Here is a 21,966-nt window from a genome sequence, read left to right as displayed (position 1 = left end):
TGTGTGATTCCGGTTTGACTTTTCGTCCCAATTAGAGATTCGTCGACTGACAACTGTTCATGGGCTGTATAAAAGAATTTAAATAGCCTATTACAGTGCTCAATTAAGGGTTTGAACTTTTGAGTGGGGTCGTAACCTGGTTGGTTGGCTTTAGGTAGTTTTTCATTGTCAACAATGTGAAAGAAACTAAGCAAAATTTGAAATCTATTTCGTGTGAACATCTTACTAAACCATGGAGTTGCTTGTGAGTCACTAGTTGACCAATAAGAGGGGATAGTTGGTTTCCTAATCAGGCCCATATTTAAAACAGCAGCAATAAAAGCCTTCATTTCCAAAATGTTCACGGGGATCCAGCTGTGCCTACGACTACCAGGTGAGTCATTGTCTGCAAAAGACGAAATTGTCTGGTTAGCATACCTGTTGGTTTCAACCACAAACATAGTCAAAAGTGTTTCTGTAAAAAATAGTGTAAAATAGTCAATGGGCTTAGAGTCAACAGGTGGGCAATGTCTAGGTCCTGGAGATTCAACATAAGAAAAATCATGAGTGAAGTTACTGCGGCTCTCTTCGTTTATACTAAGCCAAATATCATTGTCTGTAGGCCCGTCGGCATCATCACCCGATTCAGAGGAACTGGATAACACACTCCTATCAATGATTCTACTTACGTTAGGTCTAGGCCTAACCTGTGTTCCTGACGTACTAGGCCTAGGTCTAGAAACATCAAAGTCACTCTCTGAGGATTGACCTCTATGTACATTTTTTTGTGGCTCATACAATGGATCAGCATCACTATCATCACTAAATAAATCACTAAGATCGTCTTCTGAGGTTAGTAAATTACCATCAGATACATCACCATCAAGTTCTCTGTCCACCTCACTTGATCTAAGGTTCTCAGGATCCATTATTCAGCCATTTGAAAACTACTTAAGTGTTTTACACACTAATAATAAACACTACACGCACAATTCAAACGATTGTAGCACAAAACGTAATAATTACGCTATTAGAATTCAAGCAACAATGTTTCAAAAGAAACAACACACTAGCACGCGGTTCTGCATTCGTCGTCTGCCACGCTACTCAGCTAGTCAGCTGTCGGCAGCGCTGTGATGGCCATTGTTTTTTTTTAGATTCTCTTCTGGATTGGATTTTTTTTTTCCAAACACCACAGAAAATTAAAGGCATATTATTGGAAATACAATTTATTACGTCGAAACATAAAAATACCGAAAAATATAAACAAAGGATCTTAAAATAATTGGTGGCGAAGATTCGTCACCATGGCATTTCTCGCATATACAACTGGTGGCGAAAAGTCGTCACCGTGGCATTTCTCGCATTTATCATTGGTGACGAAATTTCGTCACCGTGGCACTCAAAGGGTTAATATCAAGGAGATTGTTATGCAAAGTAAGTTTACAACACCTGGAGTTATAAAGTGAATTTAGATCAGCTGGTGACTTTACAATAATGGAATTTTATTCTTTTGAATGATGGCTTAATATAAATAAGGATGAGAAGAAGCATTTCTTATCAAAGTTAATAAACATTTGAGTTATTAAATACAGTAATACTTTTATTATTTGTATTAAATTGGTGAATCTCGATTTTGAATCCAAGAACAGAAAAGACATTTACTAGATGATGAACACTTGAATATTGGCAACCAGAACTCTCAGATCTGCAAGAATTACTACTACCAGTATTTAATCTACACTAAACCGACAAGGATGATTGGAAGATGAATAAGTGTCAATGGAACACAAAGTAAAACTGTATTTGAACTCAAGTAAGATCTACCCAATTTAAGATTCCAAATCTTTCAAAATTCAAACCTTACTAGATGATGAACACTTGAATATTGGATGGCAACCAGAACTCTCAGATCTGCAAGGATTACTACTACCAGTATTTAATCTACACTAAACTGACAAGGATGATTGGAAGATGAATAAGGGTCAATTGAACACACAAAGTAAAACTGGATTTGAACTCAAGTAAGATCTGCCCAATTTATGATTCCAAATCTTTCAAAATTTAAACCTATTTTTGTATAAATTCAAATTTAACATGCACCACAATTTTTCCTATGTTGGATATAACTTTTTTTATGTGCCCATGGCAGTATAATTCACGAAACCCTGTATGTGACAAATAAACTCAATAGCAATTATTGTAAATCAAACGTTTATTTATTTAAATCAATAGCTAGTTAAGCAAGGGCAAAGTACGAGTTAAATAAGTAAATAAAGCAAAAAGATAAATTTAATAATAATATGTTACACTATTGTACTGTAGTAAGGCATTTATTGTGGCCAGCTGTGTAAGTGAGGTAGGTCAGTGGTGGCAGATGGAATGTGTTGAGCTATCGGTGACAGCAGTTATTGACACTATTGGACCTTCATTGTTGCCATAAATTCACTTATATACTTATAATTTTTCACTTTGAAAAGCAAACATATATACATGACAAAAGTCTTTATTATCTAGTAAAATCTTCTTATCGTGATTGTTTCCTTCAAATAAAAAATTAGACCAGTTTTTTTATTATTGTTAGAATGTGTAATATTTTTGTAGTAATATTATTCATCCAGGTTTACATTACAAATGGAATTGAATAACCAGATAAGCTTCTCCACTTGCAAGGAATTGTATGTTGGGGAATTACACACTTAAATACACTTATATTGAGAGTTACTTTACATAGACTGTAGTCATAGTTAGTCAGCCATTTTGAATCTAATTTTTACTACATGTACAAAATATGTACACGTTGTACAACAGTAACACATTTTAGCAATTATTTTAATTTTTTGTAGATTCCATATTCAACTTAATATATCAATAATCATGACATTCTGGAACCGTGACTTATCAAGTGTATTTCTATCACTACTGTTAATTTTATTAATTATTTTGTAAAATATTTTGGAAATGTTGATAATGGAATCGAGTGAAAAAAACCACAGTATCAAGTATCGGAATTGACCCATCCCTATTTTAAAAAACACATTTTATTGACAGATTTTCTAAAACCAACTTTTTATAATTGGTAGATAGATTTATAAAACATAAAAATGTCCAATGAAAACAAAAATTTAAATTTTAACCATACAATTATTAATTTTGTATTAATTATACTTAACTAATTGAGTACAATATTAGAACTGACTGTAAAACTTTATATGTTTAGATAACACATGTTGCCTACCTTGTCCGGTAGCTTGACAGCAGCAGTGGTGGTGGGAGGAGTGGGACCTCGCACCAATGGTGGGGGTGGGGGACGTTTAGGTGAGGAACGACCATCCATCTCACCATCTCTCTCTCCTACCAACACATTGGCAAAACAATTATATATTATAATAGTTTTGTTGTGATTTTACCTGATGTTTAAAATCCAGACACTTCATTCCATATAAAATGTATTAAGTAAATTACTATCTTCGTATATATTTTATTAACATATTAAAATAATCCATTAATATAGAACATCATCAGCTGTAATCAAGACTTAATATGGATTCTTACTTTTGGTAAGCAAAGAAAAGGAGGATTGAGGGATTGTTGGAATCAATGATAGGACAATCTACATTCAAAAATTATCCAATTCACATTTGGATTTAGTCATTGTTTTTTAATATTTGTGTTTTTCTTGTGAGCTTTAATAGTTTTTGTTGACAAGAGTTTTAAAAGAAGGCCACTTGATGAGAATGATGAACTAATATTTTCATTAACAGAATCCGTCACATTTGGGAGACTCATTAGGATTAGCAGAAATAAAAAACGGACATTTTAAACTTAAAAAATATTGATCAGTACAACAAGAACATTAATGGATTTTTATTCTTGATTCCTGGATTGATAATGGAACTCTTGATTAAAACTCTTATTTTTAGTTACGTATTTTCAATTGTTTTTCAATCAATCAATAATTCTTTATTCATTAGTTGTACAATACGGTACATCGAATAGTGTCATACATTACTTATATATATAAATATAAAAGTACTAAACATACTCAAGTTCCTCTATTGAACACAAAACTAAATCAATCAAATAGTTTTTTAGTTTTCTTTTAAATTTGTTAATATTATTTTCCATCTTTATGCTTTGAGGAATATTTTTCAGAAATCTTTTCTCAATATACATAGTTTTTTTGTGTATATTTCAAGTGTATGATGATCACTGATGATTTCATTCTTATGGCGTGTGTTATATTTGTGCACATTATTTTCCAAGTTAATTTGTTGGCCAAGTCCAAAAACTGTTATTATTTTTAATTTTTTAAAGCAATTTCTAACAGATTCTGAGAATTTAAGCTTAAGTAGACTTCTAATGGCTTGTTTTTGTACCTTTAAAATGTCAGTTAGGTTTTTTCTTAGTTGTGGCACCAAATATGGCTATGCCATAAAGCAATGTGTGAATGTATATGAGCATAATAAATCTGTTTTAGCACTTCAGTAGTACATAAACAAGACATTTGCCTAATTGCATATAAGCCAGAAATAATTTTACCAAGCACAAATTTAATTTTTGATGCATTTTCAATCTCTGAATCGTCTATAAGAATACCAAAGTCATAATCATTATTATTTTGCTTAGTTTTAAAATTAATGAATTTAGTTTTCTCATAATTTAAATTAAGTTTTTTGTTGTTAAAAAATTGTTTTAGATTAGCCAATTTCGATTGCTGAGATGAATTCAACTTCTTCTTTCGAAATTCCAGAAATCTTTAGATTTGTATCATCTGGAAATAAACACAATGTACTGTTTGCAGTATAAGATAATTTGCTTTCAATATTCCTCAAATAACATAAGAAAAGAAGAGGTCCAAGATTTGACCCTTGCGGGACTCCAATCACAATTTGCTCTAATTTAGATTTAAATCTTGTTAAAGTTCTATTTGTCGACTTATGAGCTATTTCAACAAACTGTTTCCTACCCGTCAAATATGATTTGAACCAATTCAGTGCAATACCTCTAACTCCAATATCATATAATATTGATAATAAAAGATGGTGATCAACACTGTCAAAGGCCTTAGAGAGGTCCATAAAAATTCCAATAACGACTTCCCCTTTGTCTATTGAATTTATGACTGATTCTATAAAACTTACTGCTGCTGTGACGGTTGATTTATGTTTCCTAAATCCGTGTTGGGTGTCATTGATAATATTGTTTTGTTCTATATAAGTCTTCAGTCTATTATATACTACTTTTTCATAAACTTTCGATATAGATGGTAACAAGGAAATGGGTCTATAATTTGATTTAAGGAATTATCATTTGCTTTAAATATCGGAATAATTTTAGCAATTTTGAGTAGATTAGGAAAGATTCCACTAACAAATGAAGAATTTATCAAATGTACAAGAATTTTGCTTAGCTCTTCTTTAACCTCTTTTATAATTTTTAATGGCACTTCATTGTAACCACAAGTCAGTTTATTATCAAAAGAGACAATAATTTCTTGGACCTCCTTTACATTTGTTGGAGTAAGACAAAAGAACTTACTGAACAAATTCTTAACATCTCTTACGACTCTTACATCTAAGTCATTAATATTTAAACTAGTTAATGGTTGGACATTTACGTGTTTTTTATTAGTCATGTTTATAAAATAATCATTAAAAATGTTACAAACTATTTCTGGATTTTCTATGCATGCATTGTTCTCTTGAAGTACTATATTACAATTCTTATTTAGTCTACATCTTTTATTTCCTTACTTCATAATTAATTATATTCCAAGTGGTTTTTACTACTTTGGAAGCCTTACTGATTTTATCACTGAAAAATTCCCTTTTAGCTAGTAATAGTTTTTCCCTATAATTCTTGGTTTGTAATTTAACAAAACTAGATAGCTCTTCATCTTTAGTAGATCTTGCATCAAATAAGAGAGATAATAGATGTTTTCACATTTATTTGAACAATATAAAGAAAGTTAGAGCAAATAACTAATTGAGATAACACAACCTTATAAAATAACTTAAAAATAGATTTAGTGTTTTTAATATCAAGTAGATAATATTGTGTTGTAACTTATGGATGTATTTTAAATGAGTATTTTCAAGTCTAAATATATTATGGAAAGTTCCCGTTAATAACACAAAGAATTCACGTTTTAATACCCAATTATTGCTACATTTTAGATAAAGTACATTATTTATGTCTTGGAATAGTTTAATGTATGTAGAACAATCTATTTCCACAATACCTGTGGCAGGGCCAGCTTGTTTGGCCAGGTTACGTAGGGCTGCAGCAAAGGAACGACTGCCTCCACTGGGCCCTGCAGGCCCAACCCCAACACTTACAGGGGGAGCAGGCACTGGTGACCTGACTGCCTTGTGACCCCCTACTGGCTTTGACAACCCTGCAACAAAAATTGTCCTCAATGATAATATACTAGCTCATTAATAATTAGATTGGTCCTTGCCAATATGTTAAATATCATTTATTTAATTGACAGAATAAAACAAATAATATCAAAACTAAAGCAGTTGCTTATTTCACTTAGTTTGCTCATTTATTATGTCACATTTTTTAAAATGATGAATTACCAAATTATTAATCCATAGTACCACATAGTCCCATGATTCACTGTTAAACTAGTCTAAACATAATTTTGATGTGAATAAGCATGAGCATTGAAAAGAAATCTTTATTAAATAAGATTATGAACATATATGGAAACAATTGTAACTTTTGAGAATTTCATGTAAAAAAGTATATGCTGTTTATTAAGTAGGTAATACCTTCACTGCTGATCTTTATCAAATAATCTTGGCAAGTGTTCAAAAGTCTGATATACTAATATATCTAACTACATCTTACACATTAAGTCTCATGTGCAAATAAATTAACTGACTTTAATTTAACAGATGAAGTATTCGCTCTATATTAATTTTACTACCGAACTTATTAAAACTTTTCTAAATTACCAGTGCCTGAAAAATAAATTACACAAGTATAGTAAATTGTCAAATTTGCTGTTACAAACTAAGTTTTGTCCACATCATTTTATTTACTTACTTTGAATTACTGAAAATATTATAATTATTCTTTTTATTTATAAGTAAGAGAAATAAAACAATATAGTAATTATTTTATTGATAAGAGGTGAACAAATATTTTCAATTGCAAAGATAAGACACAATTATTTGCAAGAACAACTTTTCACCATTTTGTATTAGCTTCCAATATTAAACAAATCATAAATCAGCAGAATACCCTTTTTTAAATTAGCAAGTATGTCCAATTCTATAAAGAACAATAATAACTTTTTTCAGAGACGAAATAACCTTTTCTGTATTTCAAAATAAGACAATACAATTATACAATATTTTAAATAGCCTATAATAATTTTGTATTTAAAATTATTTGATTACATTAGTTTATAGACTCCATTTTCATCTAGGAAAAACTAGAACAAAATTTGTAGTGGTTTATTTTTTTAAAACAATATGATATTTTTGGGCTAAATGTTACCAAGAAATCAGAGTAAGGTGTTTAGCAGTGAGGGACGTGGGCTGACTTAAATACTTACAGTGTTTTACCCACCAAAGAAGCTTTTATTAAATATGTTAAAAAAATAAATACAATTTTTCTAATAAAACTAAAATATTCCAGCACGAGGTGTCACTGAAAATTTGGGAGATTACAATTCAACAACAATGATAACACAACACTTCTATTTCTTATCTAAAACGTGGTGTAAGGGTTATTATTATTGCTCTTTTACGGTGATAAAGACAACAGTCTTAATGTTTATTTTCAACTATATAGGAGAGAAAGGTAAATGGAAGACTGACAGAATACTTGCCTGGGTAGTATATATAAGGGAGAGCAGAGGCAGAGATAGGGGAGTGGTTGTGATGAAGGGAGGTTGGGAGAGGAGGTCGCAGGTTGTAATCCATGCCATGGTAGCCGAACCTATTATCCATCTGTAGTACGGACAGGCACTGTAGCATATGACACTAGCCCAATATCATCTCCATCATAATTTCTGACACTTCAATGTACAATGGTGATGTGTTAATGTCTTTCACACACAGATTTTAAAAGTGGACATACCATTTTTCTGAAATTTAAAAAACAAATCATGCAGAAACCAGTAATAAAAATGGAATAAGATGGATAAAACAACTTTACATTGTTACAATTTAATATCTTGACCATTGAAATCGAATGTTTTAATTAAAATGATTTTGTGTGTGTAAAATATATATATACATATTTATTGAATATATATATATATATATTTATTTATTGAATATATATATATATATATATATATATATATATATATATATATACATACATTCAATCAAAAACATTAATCCAATCAAATGTAATCTGACCAATACAATATTGTACAATTATTAAAAAAAATGTATATGACCCATGTAAATTTTATTTAAATTATAACATAATTATAATTTTAAATACATTTCATAGTAACTAATAGCATATAAATTTGGTTTTAAATACATAATATATACTGTATGAATAAGTCTGGCATAAAAGGGTTACCAATTTTTTACTAACACATTCATGAGAAAATTTTAACATTACATAATGAACAATGTTAAGAAGTAAATAATAATTAATTGTTATCCTTTTTTAATATTTTACAAGTTAAGTAATAAATGAATTGGTTAGACAAGTATGCAAAATTTAATTTAATTTAAAAGAAATTTTAATAATGTAATCCCACGGTGATGTTCAAAATGTTCAAAAAGCTTACACTTTGGTTTAAATAGTGAAAAATATGTTGAAAAAGCTTACACATGTATAACGTAATAAAGCTGCAAGTAACAGACAATTAATAAAAAATGTATTGTTGTGAGTTGAAATGTAATAATGCTATAACATTTGATTGGTCAATAAAACACTGATAACACAATTAAATTTGTGTTCACTCTCTACAACAAAATGATTAATCCTTATTATTATCAATAGATACAATTAAAAATGAATGTATATTCACAAAAACGAATATTGCAGGCCAAAACAAATTAAGAACTTTGGCAACCTAACACACAACACCGATGTGGTAATTACAAAAGTGTTATTGTAATTTAAAAAACACAGAAATCACTACAACGGTTCCCCCAACGCCGTCAGTCTCCTCTCACACAGGGATCGTTGTCAATATTGGTTATGATTGGTCGGGCTCGGCCGATCAATCTCGGAGATGGGGACAAAGCCACGCAGTTGTCACCATATCGATCCCAGCCGCCCTTTCGCCACAGCTTCCGGGCAGTGAACAATAGTCAACCCGGCCCGCGGCGCGTCGCGTCTTACACTACACCGTCACTAATTGACTTCTCTTTTACCAAGAAGTGATGTGAAGAGGTAAGCGACTGTCACGCTACCAACCGCGGCAGTGCGACAACTTGATAGCGCTACAATACCCTCGTCGACACGCCCTTTCCCACAATTGCCTGTCGTATCAAACCGTAACGGCCAACTGTTCTCGACAACGGAAAGCAGTTAACCTCACATCGTAGAACTTATTTATATCACTTCACAATCCAATCCAGTAGGCCAACAGTAATGACCGGTGAATAATAGATTAAACTTATTGCAAATAATTATAGATTATCGGGTTTATTATTTATTTATTTCTGGTTCACAGCTATTTAAAAAGCTTCCTAATAGATTATATATATATATATATATATAAAAAATTTTTTTGGCCACTTAACGAGGAATTGTAAGCACTTAAAATAAAATGGTTATTTTGTAATCAGGCTCAAGGAAAACTGTTCAATATAAAGATATGGCTTTTAAGGGTGTGTACAGTACGTCTATATGACATACAGGGTGAATTTAAGTTAGTGTCGAAAAATTTTTTGGGTGATACTACTCAGTATTATAGACCAAAAATATGAAAATAAAAAAATCCCTATCCCAATCTATCTTTTAACTACGACCAATTTCGCTATTTTGTTAAAAAATCATGTTTTGTTTCAATAAAACTCAATTTCCTCCATTATTTTTAATGTTTTTTTAATTCTGAATCCATTTTTGAAATCTACACAAAATTTTACATGGGAATAATGGAGAAAAACTGTCTTTTTTAAAATAAGTTTGATACAAACAAATTGCTAATAAATCAAATTCTTAAGTTTTCGGCAAACACATTAAAAAGATATTAGACCCGAGGAATTAAATGAAGTTAATTCTGAAGAGAGGCTAATACCACAAAAACTTGCCCATTTTGTGGGCTTTAAAATGACATAATGCAGCGTTACTTTTATTTTCATCTTATACTGGTTATTAGGAATCAGTAATGGAAAAACAAGGTCTACTTAAAATATCACGGTTGCCAAATAAACCAGTCAAAATCGTGTTTAATTCAATAATAAATCAAATATAGGATAAAACACATAAAATAACAGTTACAAAAAAGAATAATCATAAAAGTAAGTAATCTACAAATTGCTTTCAAATCGCCTGCCTCCGGATTGTCATATCTTATCAGTTTTTACTCCTGACTATCTTATCTCTACAATCACAAGTATGAAGGAATACCCCATGTTTCAGGTTTTATTTTGTCTTTCAGCTGACTTTACCTCTATCCACTTAAAAATAGTTATTTGAGTCGTAGCTATCATTGATTTCACATCGAGAGAGTATGCAGAGATGCATTTTGTGTATGATTTTTGTGGCGGGAATGCTCTGGCTGCTCAGAGAGAATACCACGCTCGGTACCCAGATCGTAGAGTTTCCTAGTGATAAAGTTTTTACGAGGCTACATCAGCGTTTGTTGGAGAGAGGGACAGTTCACAGGCAGCGTAATGAGGTAGGTCCTGTTCTTCGAGATGTTGGCTTAGATGAACGAGTTCTAGATTTAGTTCAAGAAAATCCTGAGGTCAGCAGCCGACAACTTGCCAGAGAAGTTGGTGTTTCTGAGAGTAAAGTGTTAGGAATCTTACACGAAAATAACTTCCACCCCTATCACTTTACAAAAGTTCAAGCGTTAGAACCAAATGACTTTGGTCCAAGAGTAGAGTTCTGTCGCTGGCTGCTCAATAGTGATATTGAACAATATCATTTTTTGAGAAAACATTTTGTACACGATGAGTCTACCTTCACTAGGGCTGGTGTTTTTAACACGCATAACATGCACCATTGGGCCGAACAAAATCCCAGGGCTTCAAGAGAAAGTTCCTTTCAAAGACGTTTTTCATCTCAACGTATGGGCAGGAGTCATCGGAAACCAACTTGTGGGTCCCCACATTTTTCAAGGAACCTTAAATAGTGAAGTTTACTTGGACTTTTTACAGCATACCTTGCCCACACTTCTGGATGGACTTGATATGGACCACAATCAGAGGGACAACATAGTTTTCCAACAGGACGGTGCTCCTCCTCATTTCAGCAATGAAGTGCGTCAGTGGTTAACGGACAATTACCCGACATGGATATAGGTCGCGCTGGAACTGTAGGCTTGGCCGGCCAGATCTCCTGACCTATCTCCTATGGACTTCTTTTGTTTGGGGGGACTATGACACAGGAAGTTTACTCGACCACTGTAAACTCTGAGGAAGACTTAAGAAACCGGATTGAGTTAGTTGCCCAAATAGTGCGTAACAAGTTATCTTTGAACGTGACGGTTAGGGCAATGAGGGAGCGTGCGAGAGCCTGCATTAGAAACGGAGGCAGGCAATTTGAAAGCAATTTGTAGATTACTTTTCTTTTATGATTATTCTTTTTTGTAACTGTTCTTTATGTGTTTATCCTATGTTTGATTTATTTATTGAATCAAAACACAATTTTGATCTGGTTATTTGGCACCGTGATATTTTAAGTAGACCTTGTTTTCCAATACTGATTCTTTAATAACCTGTAGAAGATGAAAAATAAAAGTAACGTTGCATTATGTCATTTTAAAAGCCCACAAAATGGGCAAGTTTTTTGTGGTATTGGCCTCTCTTCAGAATTAACTTCATTTAATTCCTCGGGTCTAATATCTTTTTAATGTTTTTGCCGAAAAAACTCTAAGAATTTGATTTTATTAGCAATTTGTTTGTATCAAACTTATTTTCAAGACAGTTTTTCTCCATTATTTCCCATGTAAAATTTTTGTGTAGATTTCAAAAATGGATTCAGAATTAAAAAAAAAAACATTAAAAATAATGGAGGAAATTGAGTTTTTATTGAAACAAAACATGATTTTTTAACAAAATAGCGAAATTGGTCGTAGTTAAAAGATAGATGGGGATAGGGATTTTTTATTTTCATATTTTGGTCTATAATACTTGAGTTAGTATCACCCAAAAAAATTTTTCGACACTAACTTAAATTCACCCTGTATATTAACACGTTCACGGCGACGTGTATCCCATCGCGAACACGCTTACTATCACAACTGCCGTCGTGCATCCGATCGGGTACATAAAGTGCGTCGTGCGCCCGGTGGGGTACACGTGATATGGGAGTTTTTATTGTTTGCCTGTCTTGAGAGTTTGTTAAATGAGACCCCGAGCTTAAATAAATACCTTGGACTGTCGTGTACCCCGTCGGGCGCACTATTGTTTAATTTTTAAGGTAATTTCATTTTTTAGGTTACACTTTGGGTGCACGGAAAAGCATTGAAATAAATGTCTTTGTGCAAAATCGTAAATCCTACATACATTTTTCGCTATACTTAAAGATTTAATGTCAAACAATTATGATTTGTTACCATTATTATTGAAAAATTCAACAACAAATAAAAAAAAAAACGGAAATAAACCGACATTGTGAACGTGTTAAGAGATATGACATATATATTTTTTTAATTAAAAGTTACTTAAGGAAATTCAATTCCTCTGTATATAATCTCCTGTGATGAACTTTGGTCCCTTTTTACCAGGCTCCACCCCCTCACAATCAACCCAGGCACTCAATCATTAGGCCTTATGATTATCTCCTTACTTGTTTGCCATCAATGTATCTTCTTTTGACAGAACACATATAAATAGGTTTATGTATTAATTCAATATTTGGGATTAATTGAAATTTTTTTTGTAAAGTTGGCTGTTTACACTCTAGTCTACGTACAGTCAATTTGCCCATGAAGGCTATATTTTATTTAAATATACTGATACATAATCAATTTTAAAATGTTTACATTTAGTTTATGATTAAGTTATATTGTGTAAAGTATTTTTGTAAGTTTTATTTTGGAAATAAATTTTCATTTCAATATGCAAGGGCACATTTCAATATACAATATTTATGTTACACCTTGTGTCGTGAACAGCCTTCGCTGAAGCTGTAAGTTCAATTTTTAGTTTATAGCTGCATATGTTCCTATGTCACATGTTAAAATATCATATGATTGAACTAAGTTTGTTTATATATTTTGCTATTTCCTCATTGCCATCATGGTTACCCATAAGACCAAGGTACGTAATATTTACTGACGCTCAGCCAAATCCTACGGAATGAATGCATCATCATCAAACTACCTGTTACCTATATAGAATGAAGCTTCATGCTAATTTGAAGTCTCTCAGTTTGTTTTTAAAATATGTGTAGCCAAGCAGAGATAAATTAGATTTTTCCAGTCCCTTAAGTAACAAAGTTCATTAATGCTCAGTAAAAAAATCACTTAATTATCTACATCCTTCTCTGTAGGTCCGATATCTAAATGTTGCCATTACTGGTTATTAAATGCCTACAATTTGTCATGGAATTAAATAATTTTTTGTGTCTATAGGGTTTTTAAATCTGAAATTTCTGTAGATTTATTTACACATACATTATGATTTAATAAACAATATTTAAATTTCACAGAAATGCCAATCATAATATTACACATGTTACAATTTCAAATGACATTAGGAAGAGAATATTTAAATCTCTGACCTCTGGAAATTTCCCCTTTTATTTGATAATTTGAGAACTTACTGTAGGTCATATATACTGGGTGTGGCAGACCACCCATGCAGTATGTATAGTGGGAGAACGGTTTGGTGTATTGACATAAAACAAAGTGCTTTCTCCATAGAGGAGTAATTGCAACACCCATGGGGAGTAAATTGAAAATATTTTGATCAAAATCTATTAACAGAGTGTTCCAAAATTAAAAATCGAGTGATGAACCTAAAAAATTTAAATGTAAGCATAGGAGGCAAATCATACATCATTTTAAAGGTCTTGTTAAAAGAAACTCATTGGCGAAAACAGAATTCATTTATCTCAATCCATTTCAAAATGACAGCATAGATTGAGATAAGGGAATTCTGTTTTCACCAATGAGTTTCTTTTAACAAGACCTTCAAAATTAAGTATGATTTGCTATATTAAACATCAAGTTCAGTCCATCATGTTTGTTGGTATGGTAATATTTACATTTAGAGCAGTATTTTACAGTAAAATTTATTTGTAAAATGACTTGAGGAAAGTGTAGTAGTATAATTATTACTCTTTGGACATTATAGGGTAAATAATATAAATGGTAATGTAAAAAATGTTTTATTCAAACCAACCTAATATTTGTTAATGGTTTCCAGTTAATTATGTATAAGTTTCTGAAAATATTACTTAGACGATTAAGACTGTCATTGAACTAGTTATTTTAAAGTGCTAACACATGAAATTTGATTTAAAGTAGGGATATATATGAAAAGTAAACAATATAATTAACATTTTTTTATCAAAATTGTGTTAAATATTTGTTTGTAAAATATAGATGGGAATATTTTAAGATTGATATCAATAGAGCGTGATGGAACTGCATATAATTTAGTATGCATATCAAGTTTATTTTAGATTTAATTTTGGGGATTAAAAAAAATAATATTAGTATTCCTCAAATTATCTCAAATGAACATAGAAACACTCACCACTGAACATTTAAAAAGAAAAGTTTTAAGGCTAACTGGAATAACTATGTGATTTTATTAGTTTTTGCAATTGGCGATACTCCCCAAATCCACCAGAATACCATTGTGATCTGAGAAGGGAAAATCTATCATTTGGCAGGAAGGATAATTTTTATTGTGTTTTTCATTAGTTCTAAAAAATCTGATTCCCCAATGCTCTGATAAAGAAACTATTGGCTGTCAATTTCTAAGTTACTTACGTTAGCGACACTTAAATTACTAACTGTTCATGAACTGATTTTCTACTGAAAGGGAAATTTTTTACACTATTTACACTATTGAAATATAAAAGAGCACTTAGATCATTAGCACAATTACACTGCTTTAGTGCCTCACTAAGTGTGATTATGCCTGGCACAACTTGAACGACATCATACATGTTTGATGAGACTGTCACATTAAACAGTTGGATAGTGCTGGTAACATTTCAGTTGACTTCTGCTTCCTCCACGTGAACGATAACATCACAGTGAGTTGGAGAATTTGTCTCAGATCCTTCACAGATTATCTGCTCCCTCCTACTGTGTACATAGCAATTCAGAGAACAAATCAGGTGCTGTAGTTTCTTTTTTCTTTAATCCCATTCAAGTGCTTACAGGCAGTGTCATAATTTACTTTTGCTTGGTTTACCAAGTAGCTAAACTAAACAAGAAGCACCATTTATACTGTCTTGTAATGCTAAGTAGTTGGTGAGGCGCTGTGAGAAGGTAGGCCTCCCAAAATGATTTCTATGCATAACTGCTAAGCAGTCATTTGTTGAGGATTGTTGAAGTCACTTGAAATGCTGCGAGCAAAATATTTTTGTCATGTTTGTATAGTTTGATAATCTGCCATGTTAGCATCAATTACACTGACAAAGCTGTCAACTACGATACTTTTGTTGGTGAGGCCTTGTGTTGTTGGGCTCACACATTGTAATGGCTCAAATGTTTCCATTACTAAGTCTACAATCATAGATGCCTGTCTATTTTTTCTTCTACAGTTTAAGCACATGGTTTATCAAATGATTTGTATTAAATAACTCAAGGACAACATTAAATACTCTTTAAACAATTTCTTTAATATAAGTTTTAACTAGAGCAATGTCGTAATATATTGCTGTCATAATATATATTGAAGGGATGGACCTCAAAACAGGGCAGAATCATTGTGATACAGACTGGCCTTGAACAACTTAAAACCTGCATCTCATCTTCCATTTTGTTGTAAATAAATTGGGAAGATGTTTTAAAAACCATTATTAGTTCCAGCAAGTAAAATAAGAGGCCTGTTATGCAACTTTGTATCTTAACTATAAACATATCTAGTATCAACATCAACTCTGACTAACCCATCCACAGAAACAGTTCCGTTACTACATGAGCCGACAAGCTCTGGGAACACTCCCTTGGCTATCAACAAAAAGTTTAACATTAACTTTTCATATCCATGAGGTTTGATAGAATACTCATTTGTCCCTCTTGATATCAACACCATTATATAAGTAGACTGTATGTCCATTTCCTAGGCCATTTTTCATAACGACCTTTCCCTTGGTGCAGTAACAAATAAAAATTAATAATTAAGGTGCCCTTTGCTTGGCATATTGTAAAACTGAGGATGAACCTGTCAAAGGTGCACAGCTCGTAAAGCTTGACCCTACATTTATAACTTTTATTGTTAATATACTGTCTTTATATTAACACAGTAAGCTGATAGACAAGCAGTGATCGCTCTAAGTAACTGAACGACATAGCAAGTAAGAAATTATAGTAGTTCATGTTATTTTATCCGTTCTCTCAGAGTCAATAAGACATTTTAATAAATAAAGCATATTCTTTAATATTAAGAATGGTGATTATTTCAACTTTCTAATTGATTCTGGTTGTAAAATTAAGTTATCTATTGCCTATAGATAAAACGAATACCTATAAGTGTTTATGCACAAAAAACGTGTTTATATAGGCTTTTAAGAATGAATTTCATCTTTAATAATATACTCTGATACTAGTATTATAGCTATGAAACAATGTTCAAAATGATTTGAAATAATAAATAAAATATGATTCATAAAATAGAGTCAAACTTATACAGTGATTAGAATGAAAATGAATAGTTAACACACTAAAATAGGTCACTACAATTTTTGTTTAATTGCTATTTATTTCAATTTTAATAATTTTAAAACAATGGCATTTTGATAAATCACATTCCAGATTATTTTGTGTGTGTGTGTGTGTGTGTGTGTTTCTCACTCACCCACTCACTCACTCACTCACTCACTCACCCACTCACTCACTCACCCCACTCACTCACTCACCCACTCACTCACTCACCCACTCACCCACCCACCCACTCTCACCCATCCACCCACTCTCACTCACCCACCCACTCTCACCCACTCCTACCCACTCTCCCTCTCCCCCTCTCCCACCCACTCTCCATCTCATCTCTCTCTCCCCCTCCCCCTCCCTAAAGTAATCTTTGAAAAACCTTAAATTTACAAAATGATCTCTCTAGACCAAAATTATCTATGAAGGCAATACAGTAAGTAATAACATCAAATGTAATGTGTGCAATCCTTGTAACAAGCCAAGATGTAGCATTTGTAAGGCGTTAATAAATTCTAAATTTTTAAAAGTAGTACAGCTGAAAAAGAATACCCCATTAAAGGCAAAATTGATTGCACCACAAAAAAACATCAATTATCAACTAACCTGTAAATTCTGTCCTAAAGATTATATTTAAAATCCCATCACTCTATTAAGAGTGAGTGAGAATGACCAATCCTTGGTTAGATGTTTTTCATCAAAATTATGAGAGACCATAATCAACTCCGTGATTCAACACAATACAAATAAATAACAATGTAACTAATGTAATCAATTTAACAAAATGTTGAAATAGCACATCAATTAATTTTAAAATCAAGTCAACTAGATTGGTTGAACCTAAGGCGATTCTCTTTTCCCTTTTTCACATATATTTTTAGTTCTAAGTAAAAATTTACAAATATTCTACATACAGCTGATTGGATGATATATGCACGCACGCACACACACACACTCACATAGTCTTCATCACTTTTATATATATATATAATTTCAATAAACATTGAATCACAAAAAGTACTTGCTCCACCCACCAGGACTTCAGGAGATCTGGTTTCTGGAAGGATAATAACGTCCCTTTATATCATACCTCAAGAGGTCCCTCAACATCAAATAAAACATACTTTGGCAAGTTGTCTAGTAAGATTACTTGGCAATGTGTTATATTCCAGGGCATTATTTATGAAACAGTGAGCTATTTATATAGCACTAAAATTCAATTTTTCAGGTTTGAGAGAGAAATTTGTCACACTAATAAAAATACCATTCATAGTTAAGAAAGATAGAGACTGCAAGATTCTCATTAATTTGGTAGCATCCTCTGTGAGTTTCTGTTAAATTGTTTTGAGTTCTGATTTGACCCGGTTGAAATTATAGACATAGTGATCATAGTCTGTTGACTTAGTCCAGGAGCCGAGAGTCAATTTGCATGTATAAGCACACAACTTAGGTTTTTATACAATCAATAGGAGGAATTTTTCAATGTTGCAATGTTGTTATGAAGTTTTGGTAAAATCTGAAGTGATTTTAAAAATGGATTTAATTGGTAACTGTTAAATGTGAAATTAAAGGTAAGTTTTTATGGAAACAGGATTTTATGGGAATTGTTAACCTGTTGATTAGTGAGTTTTTTTTTTAGTGCGCATGGCTGAAAAAGTGAGTTTCTTTAACTTTTTTGGATTTTTGAGTATTTTATTTTGTAGGTAGGCCTACATCTGCGTCTAGGCTAACACTTCATTCACACTGTTAGGAAATAAATCACTATCCAATTCCTCGTCTTTCACTAGGTACCCGAATCCAAAAAGAACTTGCGTATTTTATCATCATTTAGATGACTACGGCCAGCCATTGGCAACAAAACTAATAATTAGGTTTGTAATAAATCAGACTAATCACATGACAAAAAGAAAAACATAACCTCTAACACGGGTTTCAATGTCACGGCAAGAGGTAAACTACTGGTTCCCGCGAAGCCACTTGTAGGGCTTTGTTACAGAACGAAACAAAACTGAACGCTCCTACGATCTAGCGGATACTCTGAGAACTACTTGGGCCAGTGATGTTCCGTAGTACTTACCACAGCTGCTAGATGTCTAGAAATCAATATCCTTACGAGTCGCAAGTATTGCGGTGAAACTAACCAGTAAAACTGTTCAAACCGCAACAGTTGCATCGTTACTAACCTATACCTTGGCGCACTAATCAACAGGTTAAGTCTTAATAATTTATTCAGGGTGTCAAGCTTGCAGAAAATATGGGACATGTACAGTAATTTTGAGCAAGATGTGTAAAAAGTTAAAAAATAAATTAAGCACGTCTATGCTGACTTTTTTGTGATCCAAGTTTAAAGATATTGGTCAGTGCAGTCTTCGTGAAAGACAAGGTAGAGGTTTGTGAGGTGAATTGACAGTTCAAGGCCACTCACAATCAGTGAATAGTGATGAGCATACCTGCTACTTTTAAATAACTGCAATTATTATCTGCTACTCTGTGATTTCGTGATTTGTCTTGTTAGATCTATTATGAGCTATTGAAGTGAAAAATGAATAAATATTTTTGCTTCTGCATATATTATATGTATATATTAAATATATATATATATATATATATATATATATATATATGAATGTTAATCGCTGCTTTAGAGACAACATATCCATTCAGGCTTGTCTCTCACAAAACAAAATCTTTTTAAGATGACAAAAGTAATCCCTTGTCACTCTAAAACCTGCCTTGTAAATAGGCATGGGTCAATTTCCTATACCTTATACTTGCAATTCTCTATATCTTGTGCACGCAAACTACATTATCACTGGTGCATTAAATATTTATACTTCTTAGCTATGAGGTGTGTGGCTCAGGGTACTTGAAGTTTTAATTGTTACTGAACAATAAGTTTATCTTGACTTTGACTTGTAGTTTAGCTGAGAATTTTTGTTTCAATTTAGGAATGTTCTTCTCTTCCTACTAGGTGTACACATATTTTATTTAATAACTAGTAACAAATACAGTCAGTAGTTATTTTAAATCTTGATAAGTTTGATATGATTTAAATTGTTGTTATTAAAAATTTTGTTTACAATTTCTTTGCTGGGTAAATATTTATAATATAAATAAATATCACTTATCGTGCTATCACTTACAATATAAGTTTTTCGGTTTTTCCTTTATTTAATTACTGAATTTTAAATCATTAGTTTTGTGCTTAATTTAAATTCAAGATTAATTTATTGTAAATTTTCAAATTTAGCATAAATATTTTAACATTATTAACAGCATTAATTTGAAAATACAATGAGTCATCTGTAAGTATGATATTGTTTGTGTCCTTGTTATTAACTGTTTATAATATATTGCTCATGTTCTGTTTGTCGTTTCTGTCTAACAACACACTGTATTTGCTTGGGATAAGATATATTTGCCATGATCCCCACCCGAACCACAATTCACACATACAAGGACAAAGATTTAGAATATTAGGATACATTAGACAATGTGCATTTCTCTGTTTAACCTTCAGTTTCTGAATTTTTGCATGTGGTAAGGAAATAATCAATAATAATGATCATACAATGTAGTTCTTCTTGTATGTGAATGTCTGGTCAAACTTAGTCAGATAGAGATCTACTTTCTAAACAGCTTGAAAAGAAAAAATGTGCTCAGACGTTGATGGAAGCTTTACAAGAGGAAGAATATAACAAAAATCTTTCTCTTGAGATAATCAAGCTTAAAGGATAGTACCACACAATTCTTGTGGGTATTACAGAGATTCTCCTTAAAAGGAGACAAGACTACATGAAACAATAAATAAAACCACTTTTAGACAACAATGATCATTAATAAAATGGGACTGCAAGAACCTTGCCAACTAACTCTTGGAAAACTTTGAAAATTATTATTATTATTCAGTTCATCCATGCAAGATGTAAAGAGCCAAGAAGAAATTCCAAATGTCAACCACAAACCAATAACAAGAGGAAATCAGTGGCTGGACAACAATCCTAATAACACTTCTTACTCACCAGTGTGAAGATGGACCCTTTCCAAAAATAGGCAGGCAACCCATATAGCCATCAATTTATTGGTTGCTGGACGTTCAGCGACCTCTAGCATTTCACAACAGCTCAGTCAAAAACAAACTCTTGAAAACGTTGTTCATTGACACTGTCAAAGTCAGTTATGCGGAGGACACACAAAGAAAAGACAAGAGAAACAATGTCAATATCCCTTTGCCAAACCCTGAATGGATTATTTCAACGTCCCCCAATCAGCTCTGTGCCAGAAGACATGCACTAATATCCATAATCACAACTAACATGTTTTATTAAAAATAAATGCAAAACCAGATATTTTTCAAAACAATTCTGCCAATTGAGGCTCAGCTAACAAATTAACTATCCTCCACCAAAATATCAGGGGCTTGAAAAAAAAGGATAACGAGGTAAAAAGGTTTCTCCTAAATACAGTACATCAGAGCAATTCACAAGCTGGGCGACATAGCTATATTTGTCAAGGAAACATTTGTAAACATCACTGAAGCCATCCAAGTACTAGACCTATGTAAGGATTTTGTATGTGAAGGCAATGACTAATATGATTTGGGAATGTACCAATCACCTGGAGCAAACACACAATGTGGAATAGATGCACTCTTACTCATACTTGACAAGAGAGGAACTTCATAATAAACATCTTATACTTGTGGGAGAAATCAAAATAGACAGATTATAACTAGGCATGGAAAACGTTACCCTAGAAGAACTTGCTACACAAAAAATTAGTAGACTCCCCTTGCAGCTACCTGCATCACACAAATAAACACCCATAAACTTGTATCTACACCAACATTCATGACTTGACAAAGATACCCTTATTACTAATACTGAACTCTCTAATACCAACATTCATTACTGACACAGGATCAAAAACTACTCAAGAATAATAGATATAATATTTTTAGACTTTACAAAAAAGTCTGTTTGTGGTGT

General features: G+C 32.2%; 1 protein-coding gene across 1 annotated transcript in view; it reads right to left on the bottom strand.

Moving 5' to 3' along the window:
* The window catches only part of LOC124368169, a 147,257-nt gene that overhangs the window by 47,401 nt on the left and 77,890 nt on the right, over nt 1-21,966 (bottom strand). The window contains 2 exon segments of the mRNA XM_046825447.1: nt 3,218-3,333; nt 6,224-6,379. Of these exon segments, the coding sequence (XP_046681403.1) occupies nt 3,218-3,333; nt 6,224-6,379 (272 nt within the window).

Source organism: Homalodisca vitripennis, chromosome 1, assembly GCF_021130785.1.
Source record: "Homalodisca vitripennis isolate AUS2020 chromosome 1, UT_GWSS_2.1, whole genome shotgun sequence".
NCBI lineage: Eukaryota > Metazoa > Arthropoda > Insecta > Hemiptera > Cicadellidae > Homalodisca > Homalodisca vitripennis.
Note: the sequence above shows the minus strand (reverse complement) of the source record. Positions and strands in the feature narration are given on the sequence as shown.